Source organism: Phaethon aethereus (genome assembly GCF_964289735.1).
Source record: "Phaethon aethereus genome assembly, chromosome: 4".
NCBI classification, from domain to species: domain Eukaryota; kingdom Metazoa; phylum Chordata; class Aves; order Phaethontiformes; family Phaethontidae; genus Phaethon; species Phaethon aethereus.
The window spans coordinates 45,175,414-45,189,392 of NC_138578.1; the positions used below are offsets into that span (position 1 = coordinate 45,175,414).

General features: G+C 36.0%; 1 protein-coding gene across 1 annotated transcript in view; it reads right to left on the reverse strand.

Annotated features, from left to right (window-relative positions):
* The window catches only part of GPM6A (glycoprotein M6A), a gene marked incomplete at both ends in the record, with an annotated part of 127,888 nt that overhangs the window by 38,250 nt on the left and 75,659 nt on the right, over nucleotides 1–13,979 (reverse strand). The window contains one exon of the mRNA XM_081999335.1: nucleotides 3,329–3,521. Coding sequence (XP_081855461.1) covers nucleotides 3,329–3,521 — 193 coding nt within the window. The remainder of the gene's footprint in view (nucleotides 1–3,328; nucleotides 3,522–13,979) is intronic.

Genomic DNA, 13,979 nt, shown 5'->3' on the forward strand with positions numbered 1-13,979 from the left:
ACACACTTTACTCCACTGAAGCATCTGCCTAGCACATTTATCACAGGACGGACTCCAGGTCAGCCTGAGACACTTCACAGAACTAAAAGCATTAAGAGCCAAAACGTCTTAACCTTAAAAAAGTGTAATTTCGTAGGGAACACTGCTGGATTTATTTTTTAAAAATTCTTATTATTTCTCATCAGAATAGTAAAGAACTTGGGCTTATTTCCATTTCTTAAATATATATATGTTCAATTTAGGCACTGCACTGTTTGTTTCTACTTACATATTTTTTCTTTCTCCTTTTTGGCCTTTCAAAACAACATAATTACCTTAGGGCTTTTGTACTGCCAATTGTTAATCAATAGTTGTGACAAAATATCAAGCATCTCTACTCCCTACAAAATTATTTTAAAAAGCAGAGTAATATCTACTTAATAGTTACTTAACGTATCAGAGTAATACCTACTTTGATAATATCTACTTAAGCAGGTAGAAAATTAACGTGTGCAAATTTCTTTGAGAATCACACAGTTTATTCAGTTAAAAGTAATGGTTCATCTGCTTTTAGTCAAAATATTTGCTCTTCCTTTAAGACATAACTTTAGAGACATCTTTCACAACTGAATAAACTGAAATTTTGATTCTACTAGGTCTGCCAAGGAAAGAATTAGGTTTAGTATATCTTTAAGTAAGCAAAAAAACAAACAAATCAAAAAGCTACTAGCTAAGCCAAACAACTGAATGCCAAGAAAAAACAAATCACCTTTACAGTTCCTTAATCATTTCCAGTGAATTATATGCGTTTGAACTATGTCTTCTGACTGATATTTTCACTTAAGTATTTGACAGAAGGAAGCTGGAAAACTTGCTATGAAGAGAAAGCATCGATTTGTGGCTCTTCTGCACTAATGGCTTCCTAGGGACTAATAAAATAAGGTAGATCCTAATAAAATGACTGATCTTTCATTCAGGATAACAATGAACCTTAGCCGCCAAGTCAAGTCAGACCCATTATTCTAAATGACAAGCCAAAAAGGCAAAGCAGAAGTCACATACTTCAGATCAACCCAATATAATGTTATACAAGAATATCTAAATTCCTTGGTCTTAAGATGAAATTTGGATATGGCATAGCAGTGTGTCGTGGTTTCAACTGGGGTAGAGTTAATTTTCTTCATAGAACTAGTATGAGGCTATGTTTTGGATTTGGGATGAGAAAATGTTGATAAGGTGCTGATGTTTTGGGTTGTTGCTGAGCAGTCAAGGACAGCCCAGCTTCTCGTGCCGGCCTGCCAGCGAGCAGGCTGGGGGTGCCCGGGGAGCTGGGGGGGACACGGCCGGGACAGCTGACCCAGGCTGGCCAAAGGGATATTCCATACCATACGACGTCATGCTCAGTATTTAAAGCTGGGACAAAGAAGGAAGAAGGGGTGGAGGGACATTTGGAGGTGTGGCATCTGTCTTCCCAAGAAACCATTACGCGTGACGGAGCCCTGCTTCCCTGGAGATGGCTGAACACCTGCCTGCCCATGGGCAGTGGTGAATTAATTCCTTGTTTTGCTTGGCTTGCGTGTGCGGCTTTTGCTTTACTTATTAAACTGTCTTTATCTCAGTCCATGAGTTTTCTCACTTTTACACTTTAATTCTCTCCTCCAGCCCACTGTGGGGAGTGAGTGAGTGGCTGCGTGGGGCTTAGCTGCTGGCTGGGACTAAACCACGACACAGTGACATACTTATTTGGTACATTCTCCCTTCTGGCTACTAATTCCACAAACAGTACAGCTGACATTTACAGAGAAGCTTTGGCAAGGATGTTGATAATATAGCACTACACAAGTCAAGAGATTTAAGATTCTGTTTCTAACTATCATGAAAACAGTGGTACCAAGTCAAATCAAATATTTATCTTGTCCATTTTGCTATCTCAAACAATGAATATAAAAAAGTAAGAGCAGGCAAGTCAACAGGATAATCCTCAACGCTACTCTAGCCTCTGGGACTTCCTGAGCTAGGTAAGTTTGTATGTCATTAGAAACCATGAATGGATTTGTTTTCTAAGATTATCAAGTCTTTCCTTAAACACATGTAAGTTTTGGCAACTAGCTTCACAAATCTGTTATACAACAATTGAAGAACCATCACTTGTTCCTTCTTAACCTGGGGTCTACTAATTTTCTCTAATACCTCAAACTTCTTGTACTAGCAGAGAAAGACAATCTAACCTCATGCATTTTATTCATAACATTGTGAATTTATAGACCTCTAGCCCAACAGCTCTTAATCACCCTCTTTCTAGATTGAAGAGTCCTACTATACTCAATTTTTAACCATATCGCCTCTGTTCTATAATTTTAATCATCCTTTTTTGCTTTGTTTGGGGCACCATTCCTGTACACAGTATTAATGACATGGATGAAAGATGGATTTATACAATGGCATAAGTATGTTCTCTGTTTCTCTATGATTTTCACAGTAGTTACTGGTATTCTTTTTGAATACATTTTGACCACGGATAAGCACTGAACTGTCATTGTCATGGAACTATCCATGCTAAGAAGTCAATGTTTTGACGGATGATCGAATCACTTCTCAGAAAATATTCATAAATGAAAAGGCTTACAAATTTGAGGGTAGGACACTTCAGCTTTAGTTACAACCATTAGCAGCCACATAAGAATTAGGATTTCAAATATCAAAGAAAATCATATGTTAAAGAGACAATTTTATAGAGATTAGAAAGTATGCTATGTAATTTCAGGTTACAGTAAACTACCTTGTTAAATGTAATTAATTTACCAAAAGGAAGGAGATACTCAAAAAACCAAAGACCTTCCAGAAATAGGTTTTCAGGAGTAGCAAAGCATGAAACCTTCAAAATATATGAATTCTAGGAAAACCAAAGGAATAGAGTTTTGACATTTAAAGTCTCAGGGTTCTGCACAACTCTTCATTTACTTTATTGTGCGTATTCCAAGAACTAATCTGTTCCTTGTTATAGACTCCTGCTTTTATTTATAGAGATTTTTTTTTATATACACTTTTCAGTAAAGAAATTATCACAGGATAAAAAGGATAAAAACAAGCATGTATGGAAGAGATGTATTAATACTATATGAAGTACTGTTTAGTAATAAATTAAACTATAACTGTGGGATATTAGATAGTACAAGAAATTGCTTGTAAATAGCAAAAATATCAGCTCTGTCAAAACTTCATCTGCTGAGCTTATCGAAATCATTCTTTCCATGATTTTCATTACAACACATTTTCTTGAGTCAACTTTATATCCTGTGATATTTTTCATCAGTTTTAAAAGGAAATCAAAAGAACGCTAGTAACTTACATGGTAAAGACATCAATAACATCTCCTGCAGTTCTTGTCATCTCAAAGTAGGTTTGCAGAATGTTGACAGTTCCTGAAAGTGCTTCATGTCCACAACCACAGAACAGTGCAACTCCAGCGTACAGCAGGATGGTAGCAATCAAAGATGCGTAGGGAATACCTCCCAGGCATTTGATGCAACACTCAAAGCACCCTACAAGAAAACAAAGCTGTATATTAATATATTGTATCAGGAAAGCAAAAAGAAAACTTTTACTCTTGAGAAACACTTTTCAAAATTGAAGACAGCAGACAAAAGAGAAATTAGGTCAAGTGTAACAACCCATAGTGTCAGAAAATCTGTCAAAAGACATAGGTTAATTCAACTTTTGAGTTTGCTCAGTTGCTCCTTGACCTATTAAAGGTAGACATGCCATCTGATTAACACGAAACATTAAACAGTTAATTCCTCATACAGCTTCATGTTTTTATGTAGAGCAGGTTACAATATCAATCCCAGGTTATACCTATATTCACAATTCCTGTTGCTTACCTATCAGATAACTAAGGTGGATTCTCAGTAACAGGAAAACCACAGAAAGAGGATATCCAGTTCAATTCCTTCCATCACCATAGGTTTATTGCATTTTTTCATCCATACAGTGCTGACAACAGAATTGCTCCAGCCCATAGCACCAATTCTTTGTGCACCAAATACCTCACAAGAATAAATGAAGATATACACTAAAAAGGCACAGAATTAGAAACGATTGTGGAATTTGAATTATTTCTCAATATATTCTACGCTGTGCGATCTTTCTTAATTGAGGGCTGTTGCTCTTGAGTTACACAAGGTCAACCTTTAGGCCAGTTCCACAGTAAACCCTTTCCCCACCAAGAGTGCTCAAGTTTCTGGCACTACCTTGCTTAGTTTGTAAAGTAGTTTAATGAATGCAGCATCTCTGGCTCTCCTAAATCTCACCACTTCCATAAGGACTTTTACACCCTGTAGAGCCCTTCCTATTGCCTTCTGGAAGGACAGAGAAGGCAGGAACCACTGCCCGAGGGAAGGCAAACATGCATTGACTCAGTAGCCAGAAGATTTATTTGCTCCTAAACATTACCAGTTTATGCTAGAAAGGATTTGGATAGAAAACAAAGTGAGGCTTATAAATTTTAAATGCTTATACAGCCAATAGCCAATTCAAAATTATAAGATGCTCAACAGGTGTGAGTCAACATATTTTAACGTGCTCCAAAAGCTTTAGGCTATGTTAAATCATAGGAAAACCAGAGATATATTAAAAGAAAAAAAAAGGCACACAAAAGCCATTCTTTAAAGAAATTATGTCTACTTTTCTCAAAGTACATTCTCTACATGCAATTTTGTATTTTGTCCTTTAAGTTAGTAAGTTCTTATTTTCTTTAACCTGGATAAATGAAGTAGTAATTTCCTCTGTCTGTTCAAACATTCATTTTCTGCTTTTAATGGGCAAATATCAATCTGTCATATATATATATGTTTAGCTGCTATTGATACACAAGATTCTCTGAAGAGAACAGTTTAAGCCATTTTCAAATATACACACATTTTAGTTAAATAGAAACCTCTATGGATATTTTATAAATATAGGTACTACACTGCTGGATAATTCCTGTAAGAAAAGTATAAATTAATATACTGAACATGTACAAGACAGACTTCAAAAATTGGGGTAATTCCCAACTAGGTATGCTAGTTGCATAAAAATAGAGAGAAAGATATAGCTTGAGACTACTTTTGTTTAAGGACAAATTACTATATCGCAGACAACTGTAAAATACCAAATGTAAAATGTACAAATTCATGTATTAAACTGTTGCCAAAGTCTTACTAAGTAACCTGTTGTACAAGACAACCAGCCCAGCAGCCATCGCACACCAGCATGGGTGTAACACCTTCCACCCTTCCACTACTTTGGCAACAGCATTTTTTTTTCCCTCTCTGAGCCCATACAAGGGTTGAAGGACACATCCTTCTTGCAATCCATGACATCCTACTGTACTGACAGCAGGTAGCTTTTCTATTCAGCAGCACATGGCTTTGAAAGTCCAGTGATCATGTTAGTCTTTTCAGTCTCCAGTGATAGACTACAGGAGTTCATACCCAGGAAGTCTGTGGGCTTTCCATCAGTGGGAGGTCTTAGGAACAGACTAGGAAAATACATAAATTCTTTTGGAGTAACTAATTCTGTATGAAGATAAATATAGGAAATCTCTTAAAATTCCTTCAGTCCTGTTTTCTAAGATTACCCTTAACAATAACTGTAGTTAATTCCTCAGTGTTTAAAAGTCTACACAAATACTAGAAAAGGATCCTTCACTGGATAATCTACTCTCCAAAAGGCATAAAAATAAGAAATATGTCTAGAAAATATATACATTGAACAAGGACTGCAGGGAAATACATAGTTGCATGATATCAGAGTTTCTCACAAAATGCCCATTGCCATTTTCAGCACAGAATAACAGCAGAAAAAGCCTCAGGAAACTAGTAACACTGTACACCTGTCAGCATTATGTGAAAAAGTAAAAAGAGAGGGAGAGACAACAGCAGAGTGATAATGGGAGCGATGTATGAGTCAAAATGTAAAGTCAAAGATAAAAAAATAAGGTACACGTAAATATTTACAGGGACACATGGACTGTAGGGAGAGTGTTTCTTAATATTGCAATAGCTTGGGACAGGGAGATGGAAGGGAGATTTTGTAAAGATTTCTTTTTCGCCCTCTGAGACAGGTGAAGTAGAAGAGAGAAAGTTAGAGAAATGACAACGCTGGAACAAAAATAGCTAATACCCTGAACTAGAATAAACTCCATTAAGGTCACACTCACATACAACTACTGTCTTTAATACTGTGAGTACTGTTATCTGGAAACAGCTGGCTGTGCACTACCTTCTAAAGCTGCTGCACCTCACCCACTAGGTCCAGTGAGAGTTGAGCACACAGACATCACATACTATTAGTTTTATTATAGTGAAACAGTGCAATACATGCGTAAAACCAGTATATAATAAGGTACTGCCCAATGAAAAATTTCATCAGAAACAAATCCCTTTTTTTTCCAATTGTTTCAAAATTTAAAAAAAACTGAAGCAGATTTATAATTTGTGAAGAAAAAGTGCTTCTGTTCCCCTTTCACATTAAAACTCTTCGTGCTTCTAAGCCTTTGAGGGAAGATTTTGAGAGTGGTATATTTTGCCAATTCAAGACTTTTTCTCTCATAGAAAATTTATTGGAAAAAAATTCTTCCAACCACATGAAATTTTCAAATTTTCAAATAATCAGGTATTCTCAAGGCCTCATTCATTTATTCAGCTCTTCCATAAGCCTACTACCTTTCTCACTACTGAGAGACGAGTAACTAGAGTTTTCAGTGTTGTCAACTGAAAACAAAAGAAAATCAGTGAATCAGGACTAAGATTTTAAAATGGGTATCACACGTCATTCATACACCACAGAACGTAATGTGCTGCAGGCAACATTTGCTCCTATTCTTTTCTTTCAACTGTTCAGAATGTGAAAATAGCTGTTTAATAACAGTACAACAATAAATCTTATTTTAACTTGCACAATGATATTGAATGACCGGTACAGAATGTGATTCAGCTGTGCAATGTGTATAGATGTCTGTATAAGACAGGCAGTCATTCACAACTCTGAACACCATCTTCACAAGACAGTTAAAACATAGAGCCACAGAAATAATTACTAGGAAGGACAAAAAAGACTGTATGCTCCTTTGATGCTTCTTTTCATCTGAAAATACAGGTTTCAAAACTTTACACAGAGTTCACTCTGCACAATAAGCCTGCACAATAAACTTGTGCAATATAATTCAATATTTACTGTTCTTATTTTGCTTCTGTTTACCAATATTTTCCCTCAGGTAAAAATCTAAATCTGCTGGGACCATGTATTTTTATGTAAACCATAGGAAGTAACCCAAAACACTATTCTTTGTAGCTTTCAACATGAAGAAATATACTGGGGTTTTTTTCATTTTATTATAAATCATTCCACAAAGAAAATGTAATAATGAAATCTGTAGAAGATGACAAGACAAGGAAATTTTTTTTACATAGGTAAAATAAAACTCCAAATACTATCAAAATAATGCACATTAATGTTGCATTACATACATCCACTCTCCAGTCATCAAAGATCTCATAGACAACTACCTCTGCTCCTCTTGGTACAATTAAGAGTACAACTACCCCTGTGGCCAGTAGGAGAAGGGAAGTGATCGTGCCCTTGTACTGGGCTCTGGTGAGGCCACACCTCGAATCCTGTGTTCAGTTTTGGGCCTCTCACTACAAGAAGGACGTTGAGGTGCTTGAGCGTGTCCAGAGAAGGGCAACGAAGGTGGTGAGGGGTCTGGAGCACAAGTCTTATGGGGAGCGGCTGAGACAACCGGGGTTGTCAAGTCTGGAGAAGAGGAGGCTGAGGGGAGGCCTTATCACTCTCTATACCTGAAAGGGGGTTGTGGCGACGAGGGTGTTGGTCTCTTCTCCCAAGTAACTAGTGATAGGACAAGAGGAAATGGCCTCAAGTTGTGCCAGGGGAGGTTTAGACTAGATATTAGGAAAAAATTCTTCACCAAGAGAGTGGTCAGGCATTGGCACAGGCTGCCCAGGGAGGTGGTGGAGTCACTGTCTCTGGAAGTGTTCAAAAAATGTGTGGATGTGGCACTTCAGGACATGGTTTAGGGGGCATGGTGGTGTTGGGTTAATGGTTGGACTTGATGATCTTGAAGGTCCTTTCCAACCTTAGTGATTCTGTGATTATTACTGTCTATATCAGAAAAACTCTTGACATAGGTACATAAACTTCTGCTTTAAAAGGCTTGTAAAATGTTCCTTATACAGGCAACTATTCTAGTTTATCCTGCTTTTTAGGTGCAATTTTTCTAACATATCTCCAAGTGCACCAGCCAAACATAAGTTGACCTTGTCTGTTTATACAATCTCTTCTCTACATTAAGAAGGCAAAAGATTTAGATTTTGAGCAGAAACAGGAATTGTCTTTGTGATTTACATGCTAATTATGCACACAAATTGCACCACCAGAATAATTTCTTTGTGTGTTAGTGACATGTTAACTCTTTCTCCCCAGTGCAGATCAGGATATATAACTGACAAATAAGACACACAATCAATTTCTCGTCAGAGCATTTAAAAAAAAAAAAAAAAAAAGAAGAGGAGATTCAGGACCTACATCTCTTGCCACATAAGTCAGTGAAAGTGAAGTTTAAACCAATAGTATCAGAACCAGTTTCAGAATGCTGTCTTTTACATAAAGTGTTAAAAAACCCCATCCAACCCAGATTTCTATGGAAAAAATAACATGGAGAAAATAAATATTAAAAAAATAGTAAAAATGAATAAACACAGAGAATACAGAAGGATTTTCTGGTTTTGCCTTTTTTCCTCCTTTACAATGCATTTTAAGCAAGAACATCTAGGATGATTAATCACAGATAGCTACATCTCCAATGCATTACTGATTAGTCACAGATAATTACATCTCCAATGGGAAAAAGCACCTCTGAAGTTCATATAACATTTTAATGTCATTTTTTCTAAACTTATTTTTCTTAAATATTTTTCTGTCTATTATTAGGAGACAGGACAGCAGAGTCCAAGTAAAATGCAAGAGAACTACATAAACTTGAAATGGAAAACAAAATAAGAAAATCTTCTGTGCCTTCAATGCATGGATAGGCATGCATTTTTTCATATCTAAATTTGTACCACTTATCACACAGTTTTCATGACCAATCAGCTCAAATAGAGTTTCACAGACCATCATGAAACATGCAGAATTAGTTCTGAATTTTATTAAGCTGACCTTAACAACTTGAATTCAAGGTACTGATAAGTAATATATTAATTGATAAATGCATCCATCAAAACTTATAATTCTGAACAAAAAGCAACATGTTTTACTCTAGATCTAGTACGAAAAAACCCCCAAATTATTCAACATGTGGCATGACTTCTTGATCTGAATTTGTTCTCTGAGATATCACAACAGAACAACAGGCAGAAGCAATCCAGCTCCCTTGATGTTGTCCCAAGTACAGAAGACGGATAAGACACTTGAGATGTAGTTTAACAAAGATGCAAATAAGGGGAAGCAACATTTGGGAATTAATCAGCAAAAGATCATCCTTGTACTGAGATCTGAAAAACTCGTTCAAGAAACGCTGCATACCTGACCCACTTGATTGCTCTCTGTGTCCCAGGGTCATTCCTAGGTTACATCCTCCCTCTGCTCCCTCTCTCTACCATTATACAAGATCTACTGGAAATCAGAAGAAAACTTTTTCATCTTGCTATATCAAAAACTAATAACTAAAGTACCTTTCCTAGTCTTGTTCAGGAGATGACTACTCCTTTAAAATAGCTTTCTGTGAAAATGTTTAGTTACAGAATTACCTATCAAGCAACAAAAATTACTTTTACCACAAAAATAATTCTGAGATCCTGGCTGCTAAAACTACAGTGGAAAAATAAATAACACAGTATTTTGATTAAACTGCTATAAGCAACATGATGTGTAGAAGAGCAAGATTAATGCCCACAGAAAATCTCAAAAGGCTTATCAGGAAAAAGGCCAACTAATTGCAAGAAAATACAAAACAAGGTATCCTCTTACACATTAAATTCCTTATTGTTACTGGATCTACTTTGACTTGTTATCTCCTTAGTGTGACTGCATGTTAGGTAATCAGAAATCAGCTAATATAAAAAAATCAAAATGTTATCATTTAGGCCATTACAGTCATTCTGCAGTTAATAATTGCATCAGTTGCTGCACTCAACATGGGACCAAGGCTAAGAGGAATTGTAAAAAGATATTTGCTTAGTTAGACGCAGAATTTCTCAAACTAAATTGAAATACCTAATATTGGGCATTCTCCCAGTTACTGTAATGCATGTTTGCTAGTAAAAATGCCATTGCCCAAAATGACAACTTTAAGCAGCAGGGATACAGTCTGGGTATGCTGGATCTTGAGGGCAGCTCCCACAAACCCATCTTTTCATCAGAGGGCTGCCTTTATATTATCTTACATTTAACAATTCCAGAAACTACCTTTGTGCACTAGTTAGGATAACTTTGCTACCCAGGGGAATTATATAAAGGATCAACATGTCAGCAACCTGTAACCAGAAGCCAGTTGAAAGGTCTCCAGAATTCTCCCTCTATAGAAATATGACTTCGCACAACTCATACAATAACAAAAAAGGAGCAAAAGATTTGCCTTTGCAACATCCATCCAAACTGGCTGTGCTCTGATTCTCTAATATACAGAAAGCTTTGGTCATCAAAAGAATATGACTTAAGTTCTTTAAATGATACTGGGATTATCTCACCATGGCCATGGAAAGTCCCCACGCAAATAGGCCCCCCACACAGGCCAACCATAATAATGATAATATTGCAGCATAAAAATCCACAATTTTCCATCATATTTACTACTATATTTTGTCTTCAGGTTATACACAGAACTTTCAGCACCACAAAAAAAATTATAAAATCCTTAGAAGAGGTTTCAAAATGAAAATGAAAATAAAAATTACATAAGTATAATAAAGTGGTCTGAAAATGGAACCTGAAGAGACTGCACGAACTGCATGTATACATGAGTAATACTTTAGTAATGATGCACAATTTTATTGCCATCTTTAAGAGATGATGTTTTCTATGCGGCTAAATGCTCAAATCGTTCAAATTGAAGCAGTAAAGGTGAAATACTTGGTCTTTCAGGATAATTTGAGTTCCAGAAAATATTTGAAGACTTGTCTGCAGTCATTAAAACAATAGAGTGGTCGAAAGGTAAGCAACCTAGCTTAGTTCAGATCAGTTCCATCTAGCATTTTTTTCTCAGTGGGTTCACAGAAATAAAATTTAAAAAATCAACTGCTTATTTACTCTACCCTATATCAATATAAGATTGTTCTGAACTTGTATTAGGAAAATACAGACTTACAGATATATTGTTGTAAAAAGCCTGTTTCTAAACTAATTTAAGTCAATTCTTTGAGAAATTTTTGTTAGAAATTTTAGCATTATAAAACCAGCTTAGGTCAGTAGTCCAACATGAATTCAAATGTCTTAGGCAACACAAGTTTTTTTTCTTTTAAATTTGCAAAACCTCCTTGTAGCAGCAAGAATATTTGTTAAAATAGAAAATTGCACAATAAAGCTTCTTTTTTTAAGGGGAAAACTACTATCACCTTCAAAGACCTGCTTTAAAAATTCATTTACAAATTCCTTTTTTATTCTTAGTGCATATGCAAATTGTAAAGTTCTTTTGGTTCATGATTATTTTCATTCAAGTACAGGGATCTGTAGATTACGTGGCATTGTAATAAAAAATAGTAGATTACACAAAATCCCTTGCTCCCTTACTCATAACAATTAAACCTGAACAAGGGCAACAGAATTTGTAATTTTGGTACTCTGCTTAAAATTAGCTATAATTTCATCCAAAACTGTCCCTTGTTTTTATTAAGCACTCAAAACTCCAGTTCAAATTGTAATGTTTAAAAAACTGCATTCCCTAGAGAAAAGACGTATTTCAGCAAGACCATTAACAATCCATCATGGTACCTTCTAGATCAGAAATATAATTTAGCTTTGCATTTACATTATACGCATTAAACACATTTCATCAGTTATATTCAAGGTAATTAAATCTCAGGTGGGTTCCAAATAATTCACAGTTTTAATGCACAGTGGTAGGAATACAAGATATGTTACTTACTCAGAGAGAAGAAATATCATTTCAAGAAGCCTGCAATAGAATAACACTGAGCTGTTCAGACTACTATATTAGCAAATCCACCTGGCAGAGAGATCTAGAATTTCTGTGTTACCATCACCTGGTATAATAAACTTTCAAAGCCAAATTAAAGATATATTTTATATCTGAGCTAAATTATATTAAAAATCAGTTTTCAACTAAGTTTAAAGACACATCTAACGTAAACAAACACGCTTTTAATTAGCATGGCAACTTAAACAGCAAGTGAGTGGAGATCCTCTCTCCTTGATTAGGAGTCACATGTGTGTACTTACTTATCCCACAGATAACAAACACGTTTCTGTTTTGTTCCATGCTTCTTAACTGCACTGAAATCTGGAGAAAAAACTAGAGGGCTACTTACAGCCTCTTTTCCTGGGTAACTGAAACACAATCCATATGGATATGGATATCCATATCCATATTCAGAATATGGATAAATATAAATATACATATAACCATACACACACACTTCTAGTATGAAACAGAATGAAATTAAAAATTTGTCTGTTGAATATATCTAAAAAGGTAAATCTGAATTAACCAGCACATACAATTATTTTATCCCGCCTTTCACCGGTCATACGTCAGCAATACTCAATGGTGGGAGCACAAAAATTCATGTTCTGTCATACTGGACGGTACTCTTTTATTAATGATCAAATAGCTTGTTGACTTCCTCTGTTGCACCAAGGTATTCTGCCAAAGTATTTGTTGTACTTGGAGAACTCTCTAATAAATGATGAGAATTGCTAGATATCACCCATTAACGAAAGAGCACTGTGAAGCAACCCACCTGATTAGTACCTTTCGGCAGAATGCAGATCTGAGCTACTGTGACAGCAGAGAATCAGTGGCTTGGCAGTAAATTCTCATCGTAAGCCATGATCAAAGGTCTAGATTGCACATAGTGAAGATACATTCCAAGCTTTGGCAGAGGCTGCACGACATCCCAAAGAGTACTCTGCATCTCTTTCGACTCCATAACTCTCATTAACACAGGGAAGCTATCTTTGATTGACTGGAACTACTTTTTTAAAGCAAAATGCCTCCTTCTCTTTGCCAATCAGACAGGAAACTAGCCTTTCTTTTCATCACTTTATTTTTTTTTCATCCTCTTTTTCGATGGATAGGTAAATGATCATCCTGCATGCTGTATGTTTCCTTTAAGGTATCAGTGTCACCTTCCCCAGCCCTGTCAATTGTCATTCCTAACAAAGAACTAATTTAAGGAAAAGCTCCTGGCTGCACATCTCTCAGCTTGTCAAAGAAATTGGCTCAGTTACTATTTATTTAGGTACTACACAAGGCTCCATTTGGAAAGGTATTGAGCATGTGCTTGACTGCAAACATGTGGCTTGTCTCATCAACTTAAAATCAAGTCAACACTGTAACTTCAACATAATATACAGAACACGAGGCAGGTAGCCAGAACTAGGTGACATCACACCACAATAATTTCCAAATAGTACAGCCTCACCTTATACCTGAATTCATTTCTTTCTTGGGTAAACATCTATGAAAACTTTTAACTTCCACTAATACAACTGAAAGAAAGCAGTAGTAGTTTAGTGGGACAATGGTGATTATGACAATGTATAGAAAACTGTGATCAGCTGTTACAGGCTCTTCAGTACATTAGGTTTATTGCTGTTTAATGAGACAAATCTTAATCTAGCAGTTAATAAGTATTAAAGTTACTGACACAGAGCAGTCACTGCTTGAAATACAAATCAGTCAGGCATTACAATCTTCGTAATCTTAAAAAAACCTGCTGGCTGATCTAACAGACAACATTTGTCGGCCTCAAAATAGCTCT